Consider the following 23,132-nt stretch of genomic DNA (forward strand, 5'->3'; position numbering starts at 1 on the left):
GAAAGAAAGAAAAAGACAATGACCACTTGAGGACTGAGGGCAAAAGAAATTCCTGTTTAACGGGGAAATTCTCTGAAGAGGAAGACATGGCCCTTCCTGAAACCTGATTCCATACCATCACATGCTCTGAACACAAACCGAAACCTACTGCACTGAATCGAGAGTGACAGCAACACACTCGTCTCAGAAAATGGTAACGGTTCAATAGCTGTCTTTTTAGCCTGCTGGATCACCCTCGGCACCCTATAATCCACGTGATGTGAGTTAGGGAAACTGCACACCAGTTTACGTAGCTTCTGATTCACCTAGGAAACGAACTGCTGCTGTGCTCACAGACTGGCGATTGATGTCTTAACCCTGGTCTTAGGCCTGCAAACCTCTCCGGCTCCATTCTCGTACTTTTCGTATTGCTGGCTCTCCTCCTGTTCCACGTTGCAGTGTTAAACTCCCCCCAGTGCTGCCAGAGGGGCAGCGACAGGGTGTGACGCCTATGAGGGGCTTACAGTCATCAAACATGGTGTAGTAACCAAGTTAAATGAAACTGCTTAATAGTCATGGAAAGTCTATAGCAGCAAATCATCCAATGATTACTTCTGGGCTTTATTTTTTAAATTAAAACTTTGCCTTGGTGTTTTAATATGGCCCCCTGATGTAGATGGGGTACAAGGAAGGGGCTGTAGCTATAAAGAGAGTTCTCTTTACTGACAAAGAACTCAGACTTTGCCTTAATCTCGGCATGATCAAATGTAAGTGTGGCTCTGGGGTCCAACTTCTGAAGTCCGAGTGCACAATGCCCAGCACCCATCACAGACGGTTTGCAGCACTGCCTGCCACGTGGTAGCATTTGTCTCCCAGCCGTGGGTGTGGAGGGTGACTGCAGCCAAAGAGCAGTGGCAGTTTCTCAGGACACGTTGCTCTACTTCAACAGCATGACCAGAAGTCCGGCTTCTTTTTCTAACATGGGCCTAAACAGAGGCAACTCCCAAATACAGTCCCAGTTCTCCAAGAGTAGGGCCTTGACTGTTCCCTGCAGTTACGCCAGTGCATCTAAATTTTATTTAAAACATGCTAGTTTACTTTCTTGATCACATGGAGCGGGAAGAAACCATTCAGAGGAGCCAGGAATGAGTCACTGCGACGTCACACAGGCTGGGACTCAAGGGAATGGCGGGGACACTGCAACAGCAGCTCACGAAGACCGTCACCCTCAACACCTCCACCCAGAACCGTCTCTCGGTGTCCTGCCAAGGTGGTCAGTCTCTTCAAAGAGAAGATGCTCTCATTCAGGAAAAAAGCTTCATCGTTTTATAATCAGTAAGATCACAAAGAATTACAATGCTTGAAAACTTGCTTGTCTGTCTGGTGTATTTTCCAAACTGGGCAAGCTCAGCGTGATCCAACAGTCTTCAGAACGGTTGCAACCTCCTTTTGTCACAGGCACATTCAGAACACATTGCTGTGTGCACACCTGGACCTAGGGAGTACTGAGTTATAAACTTTATCATTGAATGTACCATTGATTACTACATTTTCGGTTAATTTGGCTATTACCGTACAGAGTTGTGCATCATTATAGGTCCCTAATTTTGGATCTGCAGACTTGACAAATAAATGGCTTTTTAAAAACTGAATTTTAGAGAGAGAGAGGAAGGGAGAGAGAGGGGAAAGAGAGGGGGAGAGAGGGAGAGAGACATCGATCTGTTGTTCCACTTATTTTATGCATTCATTGGTTGATCCTTGTATGTGCCGTGACCGGGGATTGAACCCGCAACCTTGGCGTATCAACGACGCTCTAACCAGCTGAGCTACCCGGCCAGGGCTAAATGGCTTTTTAAAAATTGAAACATGCTGTATTCTGTGTTCAATTTTTAAACATGCAATATCTAAACTAGCAGCTCCTGGGCTGGAGAAATGCAAGGCATGCAGTGATGCCATGTGTCCTCGGGCATGCAATGTGTCTGCTCCGCGCAGACCTGGCTGCGGACTTGGGGCAGGTGTGCATGCTGCTGCCAAGACTCCGTCTCAGCTCCGCTCTAGTACCCGGCTCAGTCACAAGGAGGCGGCAGCGACTCCATCACTGCCGAGGCTTTTGGCCTGGGAACTCTTAACCCAGAATCTGATCCCGCACACACAAAGACAGCCGTTCACGGTTTTTCTACAGTGAAACAGGAATGCTTTAGAAATATTAAGTTCATCCCTGAGATGAAATAAAAGGAGAGGAAAGTATAACCGGAAATGTTTTATACCGTTTCATACTGAAGAATCTGCCATCAGCTGGTCATGATGGGTATCACCGAAACATTTTCCTTTTAGTTAAAATGGTCACACTTGTTTTTGTGGTTTCTTTCTGAACTAATTAAAAAGTCAACCAAGTTTTCCTAGGGTTTGTGAGTTACCATGTAAATACTCTGCTACAAAATGGGGCAGCTGCACAGCACCGAGTTCAGAGACGTGCGCGCCCGTGCCCAGAGGGCTGCGACTGTCCACGTGGGCAAAACGAGATGCTGGCATTTTCAGATAGATCTTCAGGTCTAAATTTAACTCCTGAGCCAAAGTGGGGAATTTGCCCTGGCATTATGGCGGAGCTCGAAATGACTGAAACGGCACACTTTTTTTTTTTTTTTACACCAGAAAATCACTGAAGGAAGGCTTGGGGAGGGGAGGAAGAGACCACTTGCGTTCCAACAGCCTACAGGTCTTTAGCGTTTGCTCCCTTCTCCAGCCCTCACGACACGGCCGTGGTGTGGGACGTGCAGGTGCAGAGCCTGGCACTGGCGGGCAGCGCAGCCTGCCCCCGTCGTGTGGCCAGTAAATGGCAGCGCTTGGACTTGAAGCCCCTGCTGCCTCTGATATCTCACTATAACACAAGTTTTTTCAAGTTCTTATATTTTTTCCCCAAAAGACTTGATGGATATCATGAATTTGGAAAATGTCCGTGGCCTGAGGGAAGTATGCTGTTGAGACGGACAATTACACTTTCTCAGCTCTGAGATGTCACCATTTATAACCCCTTGTTGATTTTATAACAATGTTTTAGAGAAAAAAAATGCAAGCCCATAAAATGTACTTCTCTATTTTCAACACAGATTTGAGATGCGAAAACAGTGGGTCTGAGAATGGAGGAAATGAAGGATTTTAAGCCTCATTCTCCAATTTGCAACGTGTAGACCAGGGTGATGATGACTTGCCTCCGAGAGTTCAGATGAAACCGAGAGCCTTTTACAATCGGCCCTCACTGGGGTCACAGGTGGAGTTAACGGGCCGTGAGGGCAGAGGATTAGGGCAAGACAGGACGCCTGGTTTTCTGTTTCATTGGGTTTTAAATCAAATGTCAGTCTAATAAAAAAAAATGTTTGAATGTTACATTGCCTCCAAAAAAACCCAGACAACAATAATTTCTATTACTGAGGTAGTTTAAAACAACATCTGAACCTAGAATTTTTGTTAACAAATTCTAAGAAACAGATTTTTCAAATCAGAGTGTTTCTGATAGTTAAAGAACTTTGTTGTTGCTTTGTCTTGGTCAAGACATGAATCACCTCTAAAGCACATAGGTTACCTACAAATGTATCTACCACAATAAGGACACACAACAGACGGCGAACAGTTATCGCCTCTCGGGATTCTCCTCGCTTATCTGTGTTTCCAGAATGAGCTATAATGAGTGCGTGCTCCATCTGTGATAATGGTTATTTGTGCTTGTCATTCTTTGAGGAAACAAGTTTATAAGTTGTTTTCTAGCTACCTCTTACCACTACTATGTCTAACAAATGTTGTATTCACATGACATAAAAAAAAGTTGAAAAAGTCAGTGGAGGGAAAAAACTTTTATAAACTAAAACCAAAGTCAACCAATTGAACTGGTTTCACTAATATTATCTGTATCGTCAGCACACGTTTTCAGTATGTGAGGTCGGTAAATATAGACCTGAGTTTCTGAAACTAGAATTATACTTGAAAATCCAGTACGTATGGCCACTATTTCTGTAGACCTTCGAACAGATGTTCAATAAACTTTCATTGGGTTAGGCCACACAAACTTAGCTTAGGGTTACTGAGTTTTGGTTGTCAAGGAATTATAACAGTTAAATTCATGCAGTGCTAAGAAGAAGCTGAACTTGACCATGTCCAGGTAAAACCACATCCTATTAAAATTACACTTACTCCTGACTTTCATCACACAGAAGACAGCAAAATGGTCTTCCCGAGTTGTAGAGACGGTCAACACGGGAAGGAAACTGGGGCTGCTGCGGGCACAAGGCTGTGAGGACTACGGGCGGCTGCGAGGACCGAGTTTCTGAACCTCTGATCGGTGATTTGGAAAACAGCACTCACACTGGCAACTTGGAATTCAGGGAATTAGGGCAGTGAGACCTTGACCTGTGACCATTCAACTATCAAAATTAAAGACAGTCCCGGGATTTCCCCAAGCATTCTAGGCTGAAGATACCTTTTTGGGATATTGTTGCAGTCTCAACCAAAAAAAGAAAAAGAAAAGGAAAAAGAAAAGTTGCATCATAATGTTCTGAAGTGATGTATAAGCAACAGCACTGAAAGCCAGCAAAAGCCCACGGGGTTTATTTCCATCAGACGTCCGGTGATAACTCATGAATCAATGAAGTAGGCCTGCTTCAGAAACTTGTAGCGAACAATGGCTCATGGGTAAAGCGTAGGCAAAGCTGCTTCATTACATCTACTCAGTAAGGCTCAGCCAGAGAAATGTGTCATGGGTCAGTGGATTTCAGCAGGTAGATTCTTGCGATGCTGGACGTCAAAAAGATACAGGGCAGCCGGATGAGGCTTTCGGGTTAGTTACCTGTTGCTCTGAGAGTTGCAATAGCTTGTGGGGGATTTAGGAAAAGAGAGATCTTGCCACTTTCCAGAAATCTCATTTGGATTGCAAAACAAAAAAGACAGAGAGGCCCAATAAGAATGACACAGAGCATGTTGTCTGCAATTTAACACACACCACTGTGTTCCAAAAATGTTCATTTCCTAAAAGAGGCAAGTGAGACAAAATTACTGGAGGTTTCAGTTACATCCGTGTCGACACACCCCACATTCAATCTCTTGCTCCTCCCTGAATATATTGGGCCACTCAGAAACTGTACCTCTTGTCAAACGGGGTTAAAGAGCTGAGATGTCACAACTGCCGACCTAGAACGCTGCTTACTGTTCACAGTTAAACAGTATGCTTTCAAGGTGTTGCTGGAGATCTGTCCCCTGGGCGAAAGCATCAATAACAAAGCAGACTTATAGCCGAGCTTGGCGATGGCCCACCGGAGACATTTCCTGGGGCCACGTGCAGTGCTCGGCACTGAAATCACTACTTACCAAGATAAGTGGCGGCAGCTGGCAAAGCTAAAGGTTTGGAAACCAGTGGTCAGATAGAGAGAAAATCTTTGGTTTCAAAATTTGTGCCCCAAAAGTGTTACCTTTTCTCCAATTCGAGTTCTCTAATTCCACTAGGATGGCCTCAGCCACCTTTACCGAACATGGGTAACCAAGCCAGCAGTGTACAAGAAACGGGGGGTCAAGAGCCGAACCCCCACTGTCTGCAGTGATGCCTGCTGTGGCGGTTGCGGTCATAGTGTTTTCACAGAAGTGCCGCCTCACGGGGGGAGAAAGGGCTTCGTCTGCGGTTGCTCTTCAGCAAGTGGTCTCTCTGAAGTATGGGGACGCTTCCTAATCCCCTGCCCCACACATACGAAAACGTCCCGAGGAGAGAAGGGGAAGCCATCTCCGACCAAAAAAAGAGGCACTGTCTTTTCTGTGCCTGTGCTCCTACCTGGAGGGCAGGCCGCTACGTAACCCCACGATTTTCCACCTCCTTTGTGTGTGTGGCCTCTGGTTGTCCGCTCTGAAGCGGGATGACACTGGGTCACACACACTGAAAACCCAACTGCAAAGGCGCGTTCTCAGCAGGTGTACTTGGGACGTTTCTTCAGCCTTAGAAGCCCTCAGTCATTTGCCTCGAGTAGTATAACACCACAATTAACTACTGAAGTAATTAATACTTTTGACTCTAATCTCCGTGTATAGTAAGCTTCTCTTACAGGGACAGCCACTGTGTCCAGGGCACCCCCTCCACAGGGCGGTATCAAGGACGGAAGATCCATGGTCAGGTGCTGAGTAAACTAAGGGCCGGGCTGCCAGAAAAAGGCAGCAGGACTCGGCGAAGAGGATTTGCTGCTTTTCCTTGGCCTTCCCCCAGTGACAATGAAAAGCGGGAAGTATTCTCTGACTGTGATGCAGCTGGAACCCTCCGACTGTGTCTTACCCCCACACCCGCCATGGCCCACCGTTCAAGGCAGCCTTTTGTTCCATTACCCTAGGGGCTGGGGGGAGGGTGTTTTACAGACTCTGTGCTGTAGAATTTAATTCTTCCAGGTTTTGAATATTTCTTTTGATGCGTAAACCTTACACGTCTTAAATGGTTTACCAATTAACAAAGCACATTATCTTCTTTGACATAAACTCCAGGAATATCAGTTCTCCTCAGAGAATGCTCTGCCTCCAAGAGCAATTTCAGCTTGGGGCCTACTGGAGGCGGGGGGACTGGTGACAAGGAGGGACAGAGAGCTCACTGGTGGTCAGACAGAGCCAAAGGCAGGCTATTCCTCAGTTCACAGTCAGATCAACATGGCCACTCGGGAAGGACCCGCGGCGTCTGGGCTCTCGCTCTCATGCCCCCTGCAAACTGGGAGGCACACGTAAGCCATGAAATTCTGACCGTCTGGTGGGGAGGGGGCGGGCATTTAGGGGCCAAGGACAGGATGCAACAGGCACTTAAAAAAACTAAGGTTGGGACTCTGGCATCAAAAAGCACCTTTTGAAAATGTGGTCTTAAAAATGATCCTTAACATACCAGAAACTAACAAGCCTCCAAAGTGCATAAGCAACCGCTTCTGCTAAAATGCTGGTTCTTTGCAGCAGACCAGTACGAACTGATACAACATGCAAGATAGTACAACTTTCAGTTCAAGTGAACAGTAGGGCATGCATCTGTTTTCTTCAAGTTTTTTTGACTGGACAGAAGTGGCATCTATGTACGCAGAGGATGAGAGGGAAGAGAGAGGAAGAGAGAGAGAAGGGGGGTGTTTGTCCCCCACTTCTCCTCTATTTCAAACACAGCCATCTCTGGGCCGGCCCCCCCCACGAGACATGAACTCTTTCAAGTGCCTAATTCTACACAGGATGCACTAGGCAAATGTTCAAATGAGTGAAGCTGCTCTAGTTTTTTAAACACGTCTCCTTTGATGACTAACCAATGTTTTAAATAGGCGACACTTTAAATCTTTTATAAAAGTAAGGTCTTGATTTAGGAAGAACTTAAAAAACCCAGTTCTCCTATTACCATCAGTTGGCAAATGGTAGCCTGTGGCCAAGTCCAGCCCCGTGCGTATTGCGCAATCACGTCTTGGAGGAGTGGCCACGCCCCCTGATTAGGAGCGGTCTGTGGCTGCTTGGGGCTGCAAGGGCAGAGCGGAGTAGCTGCCACAGAGACCATGGCCTTTTGAGGAAAAGCCTGCTGACCTTGGCTTAATGTGGAATGATGAGCATGAGCATCAACATACAAGTACTTGGGCGGGAACTACTGCTCCGGAAACATGTTTTGAAGCGTGCTGTCTTCCCGGGCATCCTTCGGACGGCTGTGTGAAGTGTCAGTGTGAGGCTGGGAAGGGGGACGTGGGCTTGGCTGAGCTGACAGAGCGAACTCAGGACAATGTGGAAGACAACAGTTGACAAGTTCATCTAGATTCAAGCCTGTATTTGGTGACTTCTATTCCTGGCTTTTAAGTCGGTTTTCTGGCACTAAATCCTCTATCGTCACTTAGGACGTGTTCCAGCCCCACCGGGCAGACACCCTCACGCCTCGTGTTCATGGACAGATAAGCCTCGTGTTCTCAAATCTACTGAGCACCTATCTGCCCATTGTCCTTTCCTTAAAATACCAGTTATTGGCCCACCCATTCTGAACGGCAACATAGCACGTACGGATTTAAGACACTTCACACCTTGTCTTTATTCAGCTTTGCCTTTAGATGCTGGACGTCACGCTTAGTCATTGTGTTACGACAACCGTCCCGGGCAGACTCTGAAAGGGCAGCTGCGTGCTGACTTACCTCAGAGCACCAGGCAGGGAGAGGTTTATGAACGAAACTATTGGGACAGGGCAATGGAGAAATGGTCATTCTGATCAAGAAACAGAGTAGTTTTAAAAAAGAGAAAAAGCCAGTATCGCCCAGTGAGCCTTCTTGACTTGGAAATTTGGACTCAGCAGGTGAGAAAATTTCGTGCGGCAACTGCTTCCTGTTTTCCTACGGTGCAGCCTTGCTGAGGCCCCTTCTCTACACCGGGGCTGCCCCTCCACGGCCTCAGCATGCCCGGCGGCCTGGTCGCAAGGCCCTCCCTTCACTTACTCATGCATCTGTCCGTCTGTTGCTCGTGACTGGTTTCCGCTCGTATGCAGTGGCAGTGTTAGTAGTTAGGGTTAGTTTTGCTTGTATCTCGTTTCATTCACAATGGATGTGAAACTCACTGGCAAACCTGGCTGCAGCCCCATGCAAGCAAGCAAAAAGCAAAATACTGAAATGGAAGAGAGAAACTGGCTAGCAGGCAGCTACACTCACCCTTTTGTACAGCCTATGGTCCACCAGGGGGCTTCAGACAGTAAAACAACACCAAAGAGCTATTAGCATGTGAGGGTCACAAAAGAGATCTTATCAATAGCTTTATTTCAACACAGAGGGGAGTCTAAAGCGGTCCTTCTGTGGAGAGAACGGCGAGCGGGGTCGGGTGTGTGACAGGAGCACGAGGGAACCGCACTGATGTATTTCTGAGTCTGAACACGTGGGGGCGTGTGCGTGACAGCAGGTCCTTGAGATGGGACACCCTTACCAGTCCCTGAAGCCTCGGCCCGCCGACCTTTCTAAGGGGGGTCAGGGGAGATTGTCCATTTAAAGCGTCTGAGGGACAAGCCGCACCGCAGCCTCTCTTACAACACTCAGTGACCCAGAACGGAAACACGCCCACGGGGGAACAGGAGCTCAACCTCCCGGGACAGGCCTGCAGGGTCCCTTCAAGTTCCTCCACTGAACACACAGGAGTGGGAAGTGACCGCTGATGGCAGGCAGTCGGGACCCGAAGCCCAAGGAGACCTGCCTGCACTCGCTCCTGAAATCTGACCTAGAGAGCGGCAAGTCACTGAAGGAGCCAACAGTCTCGAACCCCGAACAGCGAACAGAAGTTCCGCATCCACATCCGACCTTCTCTCCGTAACAAACTTTCTTGCTGGCCGAGGAGGCTGCTCCTAGTTAAGATGTGAGTGTAGAAGGTGGAAGCTTCCTGCACTCCTTCTCCCCGAGTTTCCGAAAAGACAGGTCTGAGCACCTGAGGGAGGCGGCCCTCTGTAACCCACCCAATGGAAATCCAGGGCCGGCTTTGGCCAAAAAGGAAAAAAAGAAAAGGAAATGCTCGTAACCACCAAGACTGCATTTCCCATCCATGTTTTCTAAGCCTGAGGATGAGACTAGTTCAAAGAGGAAAATTTAATGTGTGAACCTCTTGGTTTGTTCAAAAAGACCTAAAGAAGAGAAAGGGAAAGGCGATTTTCTGGAAAATGAAGCCTGCGGGGAAGGTGTGCGTGCAGCCTCAGCGCGCTGGGAGGGCCTCCTGCTTTCACTTCGTGGGGAGAAGAGAAGGGTGTGCCCCTGCGAGGGCCCAGGGCCCAGGAGCAGCCTTGCTATCGTTCCAAAGGAGAGGAAATGGCCTGCTCCGTGCGGAGGCTCTGACGCTCAGTCAGAGGCCTGCCCGCCCAGCAGGGACTGGCACTGGCGAGGCGGGGACCTCACTTCATTGGGGCGAAGCCACGACTCACACTGCGATCAGCCTTTCCCTACAGGCCTTGTGGCTGCAACAGAGCACCATACCGGCACCACACTGGTGAGCGAATCCCCTGGAGACCAAAGGGGCTGCAGGGGCACAGCTGAGCGATGTTACCTTTCTTCACAGCCTCTGGCTGACGGCACTGACTATACCCGAAAAGTGCCCTTTCTGAAGCTTCACTGCTGCTAACGTGTGGCTCTGGCCTGGTCCCTTCCACCCGCACAGAGAAGAACTCCTTCGTCAATTCAAGTGAAAACACAAGGGGCCAGCCGGCCCCTCGGGCGCCAGAGTCAGCAAGCAGATCATTTTGCAGTAAGAACAACAAAAGTAAAGTGACGCCTTGGAGGGGTCAACGTGGACCTGAACACTGGGGCTTTGGCGACAGCTGGCCAGGTGAAACAAGACATTAAGGAGCCTGCGTGGAAGCTGGCCTCTGTGAATGGCACAGCTCCCAATGCACAGAACACCAGACCACGGGGACAGTGGTCTAGACACGGCCCTGCCACCCCTCTTCCTGACACCGGACTGCATTCGCCTAAAAACAGACACTTCACCAGCCTCCCCCATCTAAGTAGAGGACCTACTCTGCCCGAGAAAGCTCCGACTCGAGGAAACAGAGCGACTCCCCTAGCTCCGCTCCACGGGAAGGTGCCGGGTCGCTGCGATGCGGAGCTGGGGAGCCCACTCACTCCTCAAGGAAAAGCTGCCTCTGCTCTGCCTGCGGGGCCTTTCTCGAAGAGCTCCTCAGCCTCCCCGCAGGCCTCGCTGTCCTCGCTAATTCCAGAGCCTGTGAGCTGCGGCACATCCAGCAGAGGGCAGCAGCTGCTTGGACGCCGAGCACAGCAGGACAGGGGGAAGGAATGCGTGTCTCTAAGAGGCCGGTCCTTGAGAAGAGGAACAGTTCATTTGCTGTTTGGACCACACAACAACTTGGTGCGGGGGTGGGAGGGGGGCTTTAGAGTGAAGAGCAGACTGCAATGGGGGCATAGAAACAACAGGGTAAAGAGAAACGTGGAATGACAAACTTGTCCGACTCTGCTGTCCTCACCCCTGGCAAGGGTCTCCACTGTGAACAGGTCTGAACGGCAACCAGAGTTCCAATGGCAGCAACCTCATCCCTAGTTAAGGAGTGTTAACGCCCTGATCCTTCGCGGGGTGGGGGTTGGGGGGCGCTTAGCCTCACACAGAAGCTAATGCACGGTTCAGAACACGGGGTGGTTTCCTTAGCTGTGATGCCTACAACGTATGCAGAGGAGGGTCCACGTACCTGTGACGACAGCGTCGTAGAAACCGCATTATTTTTCGAGCAGCTTGATCCTGCTTTTTGGTTAGCAAACTGCTCCTGAAAAAAAAAAGGGCCAGACTATTAATTACTGTCATAAGAAGGGTGCCGTGAAGTTTAATATGCAGAAGTTAGCGAGTTGGCGGGGTATAGGACTTTCCATTGACCAGCATGTGCAGCCCAGCCAACAGTGGGGTGCCTGCTGCTTCCGGGGCGAGTCCGGGCGCCACCACGAGAAGGCGGAGTGGAGGAGCACGGCCCCCACTCGAAGGGAGGCTGTGTAGATACAGGAAGTCGGAGGTCCCGGAACTGCTCTTCCTCCACTTGCGACACGCTTGCTCTGTTGAGAAAGGTGTTTTGGCATCATGCGGGCTTTCTTAGGTTGAAAGGTGACCTGGCTGACTTTGATACTCTTTGGGCTACTATTTTTTCTCAGCTGCTTTTCTCAGTGTGTGTGTTTTATTGCACAAAACGTTTTTGTCGCACAAATGGGATAGGTTAGCTGCACTCGCCCAAGGCCTTCCGTGGAGTACCGCTACAGTTCGGACGGGGTAGAGACTTGGGTCCTGCCAAATTCTGATATGGGTTGAAATTGGGCGAGGACATCAAAACAACTGGGTGGGAGGTAAAGAGAGAATGAGCTAAATAGAGGAAAGCAGATGAGTGACACCGGCGTGCCGCAGGAGGCCACAGCATTCGCGGTGGTCTGGAAGGAAAGTGCTTCAGAGGCCGCCAGGCCCTGACGTCTGCACCGGGTGGCCTTCCCAACAAGCCCGGGCTCTGTCCATGCAGGAAGCCACTCACCCACCTGAGCTTCTGCTGGACGATGACCGCCGTCCGGCGAGCCTGCCGCCGCTTGCCGCACTTCCGGTAACTGCGGTAGTACTTCTGTATGAGCACAGCGGCGCGCCGGCTCTGCTGGAACTTCTTCTGTTCATAGTAACTTCGGAATTTGCTCTGGATGAGTATGGCGGCCTGGGTCATCTTTTTATAAAGTGCATACTGCAGGGACGACAAGAGGATGCACGAGAGTAACACAGGAGCCACCCAGGCAGGTCCTGCGAGCTTCTGGGGAGGGCCTGGGAGAAGGGGCTTCCCCTTTACTCCCCGCAGTCCCGGCTTAGGCTTACTCACCAATGAGGTCAACTAGGAATCTTTTCACCGGCCTTTCCAAAATGCAAAATATCACTTTAATGGTCACCTTTAGACTATGTATTGCTTTTAACGTGCTTCCCCTCCCCCTCAAAACATCAAAATATATTGTCCTTCTTTAAAAAAAACTTTTAAAAAAGATTTTATTAATTTTTAAAGAGAAAGGGAGGAAAAGAGGGAGAGAAACATTGATGTGAGAGAGAGATACACATCGAGTGGTTGCCTCTCACACACCCCCAACTGGGGACCTGGCTTGCAACCCAGGCATGTGCCCTGACCAGGAATTGAACCAGTGACCTTTCGGTTTGCAGGTCAGCACTGAATTCACTGAGCGATAGCAGCCAGGGTGAAAAAAAGTTTTCAATATTAATCCACTTAGACACTTAGGAATCTTAAAAACATTTAGAGAAAGTAAAATTTTAAATGTTTACGATGAATATTTGTTCTCCAATTGTGAAACCTTTTCCATTAGCCCCTGTTATGCCTCCTGATCCCCACCACACACAAGTCTGCACAGCAGTCAGCACCCGACTCCTGTCGTCCCATGAACAGATTCCGAGTTACAAAGTCCCACTTACAAGGCTTATCATGAAACGCTGACACCTTTAAGCCATTTAACCTGCAAAAGGTTCCCACTCATAGGACCCACACAGTGGGGCAGGAGGGAGGCACAGAACCAGGACGCCGCGGCAGGCCCAGGGCAGCTCAGGGGCCAGGACCGCAGCCCTCGGCCGGCCTTCGGCGGGCTCTCAAAGTGAGGGATGAAGGCCTGGGAGAATGAGTCTCTTCCACTTCAGTCTCTGGGGGCTAGAAAGACAGCTCTCCCCACATTTAAAAAATGCTTTGAGTTGCTTGTGAAACAGAATGTGACTCGGGGGACAAGGAAGCACTCTGCTTACCAGAGGGCAACTTACCATCAGAGGGAGAGACTTTGCTGGGGACACCCTGCAACTACGCCTGCCTCTGCACGTATGAGGTGGAATGAGGGAAGGAAAGTGACAGCTCCGAGCGTGCGGCCCCAGGGCCCTTTGGCCAGAGCCACTCGGTCTTATCCGACCTGCTTTACACTAATGTTCGCCTGTCCCGGAGTCTTTTAAGAGGAGGACGCTGTATCCTGCAGAGTTGCCGTGGTTTGCGACAACTCTCATTCGGAACCGGGGGCCCCGCAGGGAACCACACTGGGCAAAAGGCCCGCTTACTGAGTGGCTCCCTGGGCTCAGGGGGCGTGGTTTGGATGGATTCTTTAGATTGACATTGGCCAAGAAAGCGTCCAAGTATAGTTCCTGGAAAATGCGCTCCAACTGAATAACTACGTGGTCCCCAGAGGAGAGATCCCTGCACTGGGGTGGCCTGGCCAGGGGGTGTGCCTGCCACCCTGACGGCCCTCTTGGAGCTGGTGATGGTAGGGAGTTTGTGACTCGGGTGAGATGGGCTGTGGGAGGGCTGGGAGGATCATTACCTTCAAGGCTATCCATGTCAGCTTGGGGGAGAAACAGAAAATACAAGGTTAACGTTAGATTGCTCGGTAGAATGACCTTAAAAAACCAGAACTGATAAAACTCCCACCACCACCAAAAAAAAAAAAAAAAAAAGAGGCAACCTGGCTGTATGAATGCACTCCACCTTCCAAAGTCTTTGTCTTATATCGATATTTTTAAAAAAAAAATGCCTTCCATCTTATTGGCTGTAGACAACACTTATTTGGTGGGAGATTTAAAAAAAAAAGCAAACTCATATTTTGGGATGAATACCTGGTATAATCACAGACTTGAAACTCCGATTCTGGGTATCGCTTGTGCTAACGTGAAGCCCACCCCCTAAAGGGAAGCCGGTGTGCGGAGCCGCGCCCGGCCTCCTCGGAGCTGCAGGAGCTGCGGTGTCAGCGTTTACACAATAAACCTTCGCGTTCTGGGATCATGAACTTGACTGGCTCAAAGCTGATGGCGTCCCCCAACCCCCACCCCACCCGTGATGAGGGCGTAATCCTCGAGAAACTTGCGACGATGGCAACCCCTATCGGAAATCAAAACCCTAGATCACAACAAGAGAACATAACCCCACATTTCTACACGGCTTTTACACATCTTGGCATTTAGCAATCCTTAAGTGCGAACTTAAAACCTAACGCCTAACAAAGGGTTCCCAAACCTACTGACGGGACTGGGCTTTATCTCATGAGCCATTCAAAACTCAATTAGGCAAGTTTTTATATTTTCTAACCACCTAGAAAGACCTACTATTTTCTTACTTTCTCTGAGCCTCGGCTTCTTTGTTGAAAAAATGGAAATAAAACTGTTTACTTTTAGTAATGGTCAGGAGTGGGTGAGACGCTGGGCCTAGGAGACCTGATGCCCTCCAGGGGCTCCGTGAAGGTCGGCCCCTTTCCCTGGGAGGGTGGTTATGGGGCCCCACAGGCTGTTCTGGACACAGTCATGGCCCGAAAGAGCACTTGGACATTCTTCTCACACCCCTAACCAAGCAACGCAAAAGCGCTTTAAGATTTTCAGAGATTTTTGTAATTCCTCATTATAACATGGATAAGAAGCTAAAATGGAACGTGTCTAAAGGTGAGGTAACTGCCTTGATCCAAGGCGGAGACAGCGGCCAGTTCTGCCTCCCCCGTCGCTGCAGTGGCTCCCGCAGCAATCCCGCTACCGTGCAGCTCGCAGTCCAGCTGGGGCGCGCAGACCCTCACCGACCAGTGTCAGAGGCCAAAAACCAGAACAGGACTCATTTTGTGGCATCGGTTTAGCTGCAGGTGGCTTTTTCCCTGCCCCTGTCCCCACCCCTGGAATGTCTTCCTCTTGTTTTGACAAGGCCACTCAAAGGCCGCCTTTGAGTGGGCCATGGACGCCCTGCGCCGGGCCAGCCCTGCACTCCCACCCTCTGGGGCCTGTGCGGTTGGCACGGCGCTCCTCTTGCCGAGACCCCAAACTTGGCTCACCTGTTTGTATTTCCTGTAGCAACGCTGAATGACAGCGGCAGCCACCTCCTGCTGTTCTCTCAAGGGTCGGCCCTAAAGGGTTAAGTCAGGAGAAAAAATCCACGATTTAGTGTATGAAACGTCAACTTGCCTACGAGTTAAAGAGAATTATCATTCATTTAATTAGCTTCCTCAGTGCTGAGACCCCAGGTTTACCAAAACACAGTGATAACTCCAAGTATACATGTAAAAAATTGAACGTACAGAATAAATCTCCAACTGCTGTTGCTTGTAACGGGAACCGTGACACTTGGATGTTTGGTGACCTGACCAAGGAAACCCATTTACAAGGCACGTAACTGAGTAGGTGCGGCTGGTCCAGAACCTGCCGGATCTCCTCTGCCCGCTAGGACACAGCAGCCCTCTACTCTCGCGCCTGCGAGTAATGCCTTTCACACCTCGCGGGGCGGTGGGTCCTGGACATCGGCGGGAGGCTGTGGACCCTCTGCCACCGAATATGCACGTACAGGTGCTTCGCCCTAAGCTGGGCTGCCTGCGGTCAGTTCCCAGGCCTCCAGTCAGAGCCCCTGCTTTAGGCCACAGATGCCTCGTGGTGGAGGCAGTGACTGGCTTTATAGGAACACAGTAATAGGTGTCCGTTTTCATGACCCAAAGTAAGTTATGATGACAACCACCACGACCTAGTGGGCTTCATTTCACTAGTGCGTCTCAAAATTATCAATAACTTCACGTGGCACAATTAATAATTTGCATAAGAATTCCACAAACTCAGAGGGACAAAAGAAATGGTCTATGCGTTAGCGGGAATGTTTCTGACTTCCACCGACCTCTGCAGCCCCCAGAACGTCAGAGCGCCAGGCCCGAGCCCAATTCACCTTGTACTTGCGGAAGGCTGTCTGGACAAGCCGGGCAGCTTCGTAGAGTTCCCGCTGCTCGTGATCAGACAGAGTGAGCTGAGCAAACTCGCTCTCCACCTTCTCGCTGGTGGACGCACTCAGGAACTCCGACCAGTCTGCTGCGGAGGGAAGGCTGGGTCTCTCGAAAGCTATTTCGCTGCCTGGAGAGCCTCCGGGGCTCAGGCTGGTACTGGAAGAGGGGGTCAGAGGCTCGCTGTACGCCCTTCTGAAACCGGAGGAGACACAAGAGACTGGTGATCAATGGCGTGACGCAAGCCCACACTGGTTCGAGACAAGGACATTCCTGGAGCCTCAGTGGGACATTGGGAATGTGCCTTCACTCAGCTGCTAAACGCACCCTGACTCGAACTGTCCCCGGTAAGTTCAAACCGAACACCTGGCACGAGTCCAGCACTACGCGACACACGAAACCCACCAAGTGACTGCCACACCCCTGTGGAGCCTCTAGGAATGTGGGGGAGGCAGGATGACATCGGCCATCCCATTCTCTGCTGTGGGGAGGGGTGGGCGTGAGCAGGGGCTCCAAACAGAGTGTGTCCCAGCACTGCCTCCTGGCCTGGATGGGCCCTCCCGCTACTTGGCGTCCCCACACCCTCTCTGTCTGCCAGGTACGCCCAGGACCTTCTCCTGGGGAGCGCCTCACCTGAGCTGCACGGCACTTGGCAGGTGGTCGACATCTGCCAGGTAACTGGCCAGCCAGCTCATCGTGCTGCTGATGGTGGTGGTCTCCGTCCTTTCCAAAGTCGGGGACTCCATGGGCACAAAGTTCTCCTGCTTGATTCGGTCAGGGGTGGCCTCGATGATGTGTTCTGCCAGGGTCATCATGTTCACCTGGAGCCCAGAGCCACAGAACACTCAGGTCAGAACGGGGCGGAGCCTTGGGCGTTCTCCAGGCGGGCCACCTACCTGACCCTGGGCGGAGAGAACTAAGGGATGGGGCTGCACCTCCGGCCGATTCACTCCAGTGTCATCGTGAGGCTCACACCACTCGTCCAAGTGGACTGAGACCTAGTCACATGTCCAAGTCAGAGTGTGGATAAAACCTTTAATCGAGTCTCAGAGCAGTGCTGGCTGATGCCCACCCTCCCCTCTCAGCAAGGGTCAACCACTTAGTGACAATGTGACACAAGGTGACTGGGCAGGTCTCCAGCAAGTTGTCACATGCACTTGGTGACAGCAGCAGTTACCTAACCAACGTCCACCCCCACTTCTTTGGAGAACCCCAGTTCTGCAGAGAGCAGAGATGACAAACCCCAGGAGACAGCCCAGCAATGATGAGCCAGTAATGCTAATGCCCTTCTCAATGTCCCCCCTTCCCGTGCACCGAGGGAGGCGACGTGACCCACTCTGGGCAACGAGACTCCACAGAAAAACAAATGACTTTTAAAAATTAAACCACTGTAGTTAGGTTACTGATACTTGCACCCCAAATACACCCCTATCGGAGACCTTAGGAACCCCCAAGACTACTCTGGAGAGAGACATCTATCAGAGTCAGGTGCGGCTGGCTTTAACAATTTCCTTGCATGTCTCTCAAAAATGGGAAGTGAAACACAGCAGCTGGAGTGTTTAAGTGAAACTGAGAATGTTCTGAGAGGAACTACACGGAGGTGACAACAGGCTCATCTTACAACACACATGAACCTCAGAAAAATTATACTAAGTGAAAAATGCCAGACTCAGAAGACCACATATTTTATGATTCCATTTACACAACATTTCTAGAAAATGTGAAACTCTGGGGAGAGAAATCAGATCAGGGGTTGTCTAGGGCTGGGATGGAGTGGAGACCAGTGCCTAAGGGCACTGGGGACTTTGGGGGTGACAGCAACATTCTCAACAGGGCTCTGGCGATGGCACAGAGCTGTGCTGTTGGCTAAACACATCACATAGGACACAGAAAGAGGATGGATGTTATGGTGACTTGTATCTCAGTAGAGCTGTTAAAACACTTATTGTGGCCATTTTTCTAAATTTTCCACACAGAGCCAGAATTACTTTTGTAATAGGAATAAAAATGAAGACATTCAGGGAAAAATTTCGAAGCTCCTCTTTCTTGATTTGTAACTCAGAGAGGAAAAAGTAGGCCCTGCCTTGATTTTTATCGCCAGAGACGCGTCCAGACATTTTATTAAAAGCGAAGTGGACTTTCTGGAGACTCCCTGTAGTCACACCCAAACCGTCCACTGCGTAAACTCGCACCCGTGTGAGAACACCTCACTGCCGTAGGCGCGGCACTCCAGGCCAAGCAGCTGCCTTTTTACTGTGAGGGCAGCAAAAGGGAAATGAAGTTTAAACAACTTCAAACCAAGTCTAAACACTCGGGTCTAAAAAAAGATCATGCCGTTCATTTCTCTGTCTTGGACTGTGGTCAGAGAAGATAGAGAGGGCCTCCGATGCGCAGCCTGGGGTTTATTTAGATTCTCTGTCTTTGTACAGGAGCAACATCCACAGATGTGTCTTGAACATCTCAAAGGAACAATCATGTAGATATTCGCCATGCGCATTCATCACCTACATCTGCATACTGGACCTCACCTACTAAGTACCTGGTAAGTGCAGTGAGTCAAGTCTTCCGATCGTGTGGCTGGATGTTCCCCGCCCTCCTCGCACCTGCCCTGTCACACCAACGCTGAGACGGCCGCGTGTCAGGCTCACATGCCTTGGGTGGTGGCTCCACACTCTCTGTGTTTACTAGTTTTTGCTTTAATGTTTAGAAGCTGTGTTGTTCACGACTGTCCTCTCTTCTTGGTAAATTACACACACACACTATTTCTCTTGAATTGTACTTTTTGTCTTTTTATACATGTCTGTTGTATCTTTTCTCATCACTTCATTTCCTTGTTTCATTTCATTTTAGTTGTGTCTTCTACAAGCAGCATATAATGTCTTTTTATCCTGAGAATCTTTTAATAGAATCACCAGTTACCATGGTGTTTAAAGATATTCCTACATTAACATATTTTCTGTGTATTATTTCCATTGTTGCTGTTCCCTTTCCATTCCTGAGATCTTCCCAAGTGAAGCAAATGCTCTTCCCCCGTCAGGACGCCCAAGGTCCGTAGCCGGTGTCCACGCCCCCGTGGACCTGGCTGTCTGATGAGCCGTCGCAGCCCCCACACCCCTCACTGACATCGCAAGGGCAGCAGACACCTGCCAGCTCCTGACCGCACGGGCTGCTTTACTGCATTTTTACCTTCTTCACTTCCCTCACCTCCTAGTTTTGTGAAAATAAATGAGAATTTTAGCTCTCAGTGATTTTTAGACATGATTCCCCCTCTAGGCAAAGAGCCCCTCGTAATGATGGCCTCACACGCAAACCGCACGGTCGATCGCCCCGCAGACGGGTCAGTTTTGCTGGTGGGGCTGCTCGCTCCTCGGTGAATGCTGGCTTGCCGTTTCCGGAATTGTTTCATTATTACTAATTGTTATTTTTCCACTGGCTAAAGTGCTTCTTTAGACTGCTGCTTTATCCAGAGACAAAGGACTTAATTTAGGAAAATATTAGGCTCTCAAGGCTCAGGTAAAACCTAAAGTGGATTTTTAAAGGTTATTTTCTCTCCCCTACATCCACTCTGTTTCAGCGAAGGCCAGCAGCTATAAAATAAAATTAGAAATTCAGTTCCTGGGTCACCCCAGCTCCATTTCAAGTGCTCGGCAGCCTCCCTGTTGGACAGTGAGATAAGACACCTCCATCACTGCAGAAAGTTCTAGAAGCTCAACTCAATTCCCCTCTTTGGAGCTACTGATTTTCATAGTCTGGTGATTTATTATTACATATTTAGAAATATTATTCCAGATGGCGTAATAGTGGTAAATGGTATGAGCGCCACCAGGAACTGGCAAATTATGGCACTAATCCACCTACTGCCACCTAATGTATAAATAAAGTTTTATTGGTATACATCCATACTTATTGGTTTAACATTGCTGAAGGCTGCTATTGTGTTATGAAGGCAGATTGAATAGTCACGCAGTCTGTATGGCCCACAAAGCCTAAAATATTTACTATTTGGGCCTTCATAGACAAAAATTGCCAACCCTTGTCTAAAATAGGATTTCATCTCCCTGGAAGGCCCCCCCACAGCAGCAGGGGTAGGCAGATCCGAAGTGGAGCCCCGCCCACCCACCCACCCACCCACAGGGAATGGGAGGGTGCTGGCCAGGGCCAGGTGCTCACCGTGCTCACCAGGTGGCGGGCAGGACGCCATGCTCACACAGGGGCTGCTCAGTGACGGCCCTCTGCCAATGAGCACTGGCCAGGCGTGAGGCCACCGGGCCCCTCACACGCCGTTTCTACAGGCGTGGGGGCCCTACTGAATTTCTCGTGGGAGCTTTTCCCCCTCGCATTTGTTTTGGGTTACATCGATGGGAAATCGGAGAGGGAAAAAGTCAAACACGCGTCCTCAGGTTGCTCACGCGGCTCCCCCTCCGTTAGTCCACCTTCGTGAACGGACTGTGTCTGCTGCACAGCCTAACCTCAAGTTCACTTCGGGATACACTCTCTTAACCTGTAACAAATTTAGTGCCCTAAAAGGACTCTGGATTTTCCAGGTCTATTACGAGGTGAGCTGACTACTAGCTACAGGGATATGTCACTGCATGTCCTAAGAACCTCACACCACACATGCCCTTTAGGTGAGATGGTGGCTGTGCCAATCACACCACTGAGATCGTTGAAATTCCCCCCACAGCCTCCTGTTCTAGCTATGACCAGGCCGCACCTCTGTTATAACTAATATATGAAACAGTGAACTCCGCCACCCTGGGCGGGAGGGAGGAGGGCCATGGGGAGCTCTGGGGGCTGGTGCTCTGCTGAGACCTGGGGTGCCTGGGCCCAGGCCCTGCCCACAGTGCTGACTCACGCAGTGAGCACGTGGCCCAAGGGGAGCGGTGACTCTCACCTCATGCACCAAATCGGACTGCTAACCCTTCGCTGGTGAGGACACCACACGACCTTTGGGAGTGGACCGCAGAGATGGCGGGAGTGAGGCCCCACGCAGCCTCAGCCGGCTTACCTTGTGTGCGCTCACCTGTATGTCATCCATGGGCTGGGAGCAGTCCTCGCTCTCCGCACTGTCCCGGTAGGGACCCATCTCTGCAGTCACCTCCCTGTGAGCCATCATCAGGACACTCACGGGCTCCCGTGGACGCACCTGTGCAGGTGCTGCCTCCTTTCCTACACTGGTCCCCTTCGGCTCTCCAGTCACCTGCACTGTAGACACACCAACGTAAAGACCTTTGGGGCGCCACTTCACTACGGGCTGAGGTCCAGCGGCTTGGAGTCCTGCAGCGCCTGGAGTGGGAGGGGAGAGTTCCCGGCTGCGGTCCCTCACTCCTTCACTGGGGCTGATTGTCTCGGGGGCAGACTGCTTAGAACTAGGGCTCTGCTTCCTGCTATTTGGCTGTTCCAGACTCAGTGCAGTGGACAGCAGCTTCTCCTGCCTCGCCTGGAAGTACTCGGGGTTCAATTTATGCTTTTTGGGAGCTGGATAATCTTTGTGGCTCTCACTGCTGTAGTAATTAGAGGGTTCAGACCGAGGTCTTCTCAGCTCTGCAAAGTACAGTAGAAAGGACAGTCAGGACAGGTGGCAGAAGTAGGAACCCTAAAGAATCAACACGTTCTCTAAGCCTGAGAGGCACAAAGTGCGAAGCCGGAACTCAAGAACCCTAACATTTAAATATTCCCCAGAAGTATACACTGTATTCAGATAATCCTCCTCCATAATCTGCATTTCTTTCTTGCATGGACACAGATTTTTTTTTTGCTACTTTCTGCATTGGGGGGCAGGTGGCAGGGGAGGAGCACTAGGCCTTCTTACCAGTAAAAGGCAAATCAGAAACACAAAAACCCCAAGCCCGTAACATCTGTGAGCACCCTATGGACTTTTCTGAGGGTCTCTGTGTGACAGCAACTGGGGAACCTGTCAAGTCTGAAATGTAATAATTTTGAAGTTTTACCTGGATTGGTACTTGCAATAACGGTGACTCCTTTGGGTATTTCTGGAGAGGTGATGGCTTCGCTGTGCCACTGGGTCATCCAGCTGTCTGTGCCGGGCTCTTCGTTTGGAGGACAGTGGACTCGGGGGGGCTGTCCAAGCTGAGCCTGCTCGTCTCTCTGCAGGTGCTCCAGACACTCGGCTAACTTCACGTGACCCCTGGACCTGGCAATTCCCAAAGGCAGCCTTCCGAGAGAGTCGGGGATGGAGATGGCCCGACGGTCCCACTTGTATAGCACGACCGCAGCTTCCAGGTGCCCTAGGGCACACGCCCACATCTAAAACACAACAAGACGGAGCCGCTTTCTTACTACGAGTTTAAGACACATCTTCCTTTGTCAGAGCTGCCAGTGGAAGACACAGACTCCTTGCCGGTGATCTCAATGGGGCCCGAGACATGAACGTTACAAGGAGCTGTGACGAAGGTCCCATGGCAGCGAGGCATGGCCAGGAAAGCCGGCAGGCATCGCTACGCCAGCCTGGGAAACGGTTCGGGGCCAATGAACACACGCCTTACCAGAGGGGTGCAGGAGAAGTGATCCACGTTCAGGGGGTCGACCTCCAGCTCCAAATCGATGCTGTCCGCGTGCTTCGTGCTGGAAGGGAGAGCGCCAGCGATCACTGCCCGGGCCCCCGCGTGGGCACGAGATTCCAGACGTGCCACATACCCCCCCCCCAGTGAGACCGCACTGAGCATCTAGAACCCCTGTTGTGAGGAAACAGGCTCCAAATCTCACAGGACGATGTGGACTCTCCATGTTGCTGGGAGCCCGGGGGAACCACACTGTGGTAGCATCTCACTCAGCACTCCTTGGGCGGTTCACAAAATGCCCTTGGAAACTGTCAGAGAAAGCCCTTTGCTCCCATGCTGGAACGTGCCCAAGTGGCTGGACTTCTGTCCACTGATGATTTGCTCGGGGGAAGCCGTACACTGATGAGTGAGCGTGCAC

The 23,132-nt window shown here is 50.5% G+C and overlaps 1 protein-coding gene across 4 annotated transcripts in view; it reads right to left on the reverse strand.

The window, feature by feature from the left end:
- The window catches only part of CAMTA1 (calmodulin binding transcription activator 1), a 722,747-nt gene that overhangs the window by 1,452 nt on the left and 698,163 nt on the right, over window positions 1-23,132 (reverse strand). For 3 of the 4 annotated variants that reach the window (XM_037062054.1, XM_037062056.1, XM_037062055.1), the window contains exons 4-12: window positions 22,700-22,778; window positions 22,145-22,460; window positions 21,217-21,737; window positions 16,827-17,014; window positions 16,142-16,388; window positions 15,267-15,338; window positions 13,782-13,802; window positions 11,979-12,172; window positions 11,156-11,230 (exon numbers count right to left, since the gene is read on the reverse strand). In XM_037062054.1, the coding sequence (XP_036917949.1) occupies window positions 11,156-11,230; window positions 11,979-12,172; window positions 13,782-13,802; window positions 15,267-15,338; window positions 16,142-16,388; window positions 16,827-17,014; window positions 21,217-21,737; window positions 22,145-22,460; window positions 22,700-22,778 (1,713 nt within the window). Of the gene's footprint in view, window positions 1-8,633; window positions 8,665-11,155; window positions 11,231-11,978; window positions 12,173-13,781; window positions 13,803-15,266; window positions 15,339-16,141; window positions 16,389-16,826; window positions 17,015-21,216; window positions 21,738-22,144; window positions 22,461-22,699; window positions 22,779-23,132 lie in introns of all 4 variants that reach the window. The other variant, XM_037062053.1, reaches the window with a different exon arrangement.

This window comes from Sturnira hondurensis, unplaced genomic scaffold (genome assembly GCF_014824575.4).
Source record: "Sturnira hondurensis isolate 20B ecotype Veracruz unplaced genomic scaffold, ASM1482457v3 Scaffold0013931, whole genome shotgun sequence".
NCBI classification, from domain to species: domain Eukaryota; kingdom Metazoa; phylum Chordata; class Mammalia; order Chiroptera; family Phyllostomidae; genus Sturnira; species Sturnira hondurensis.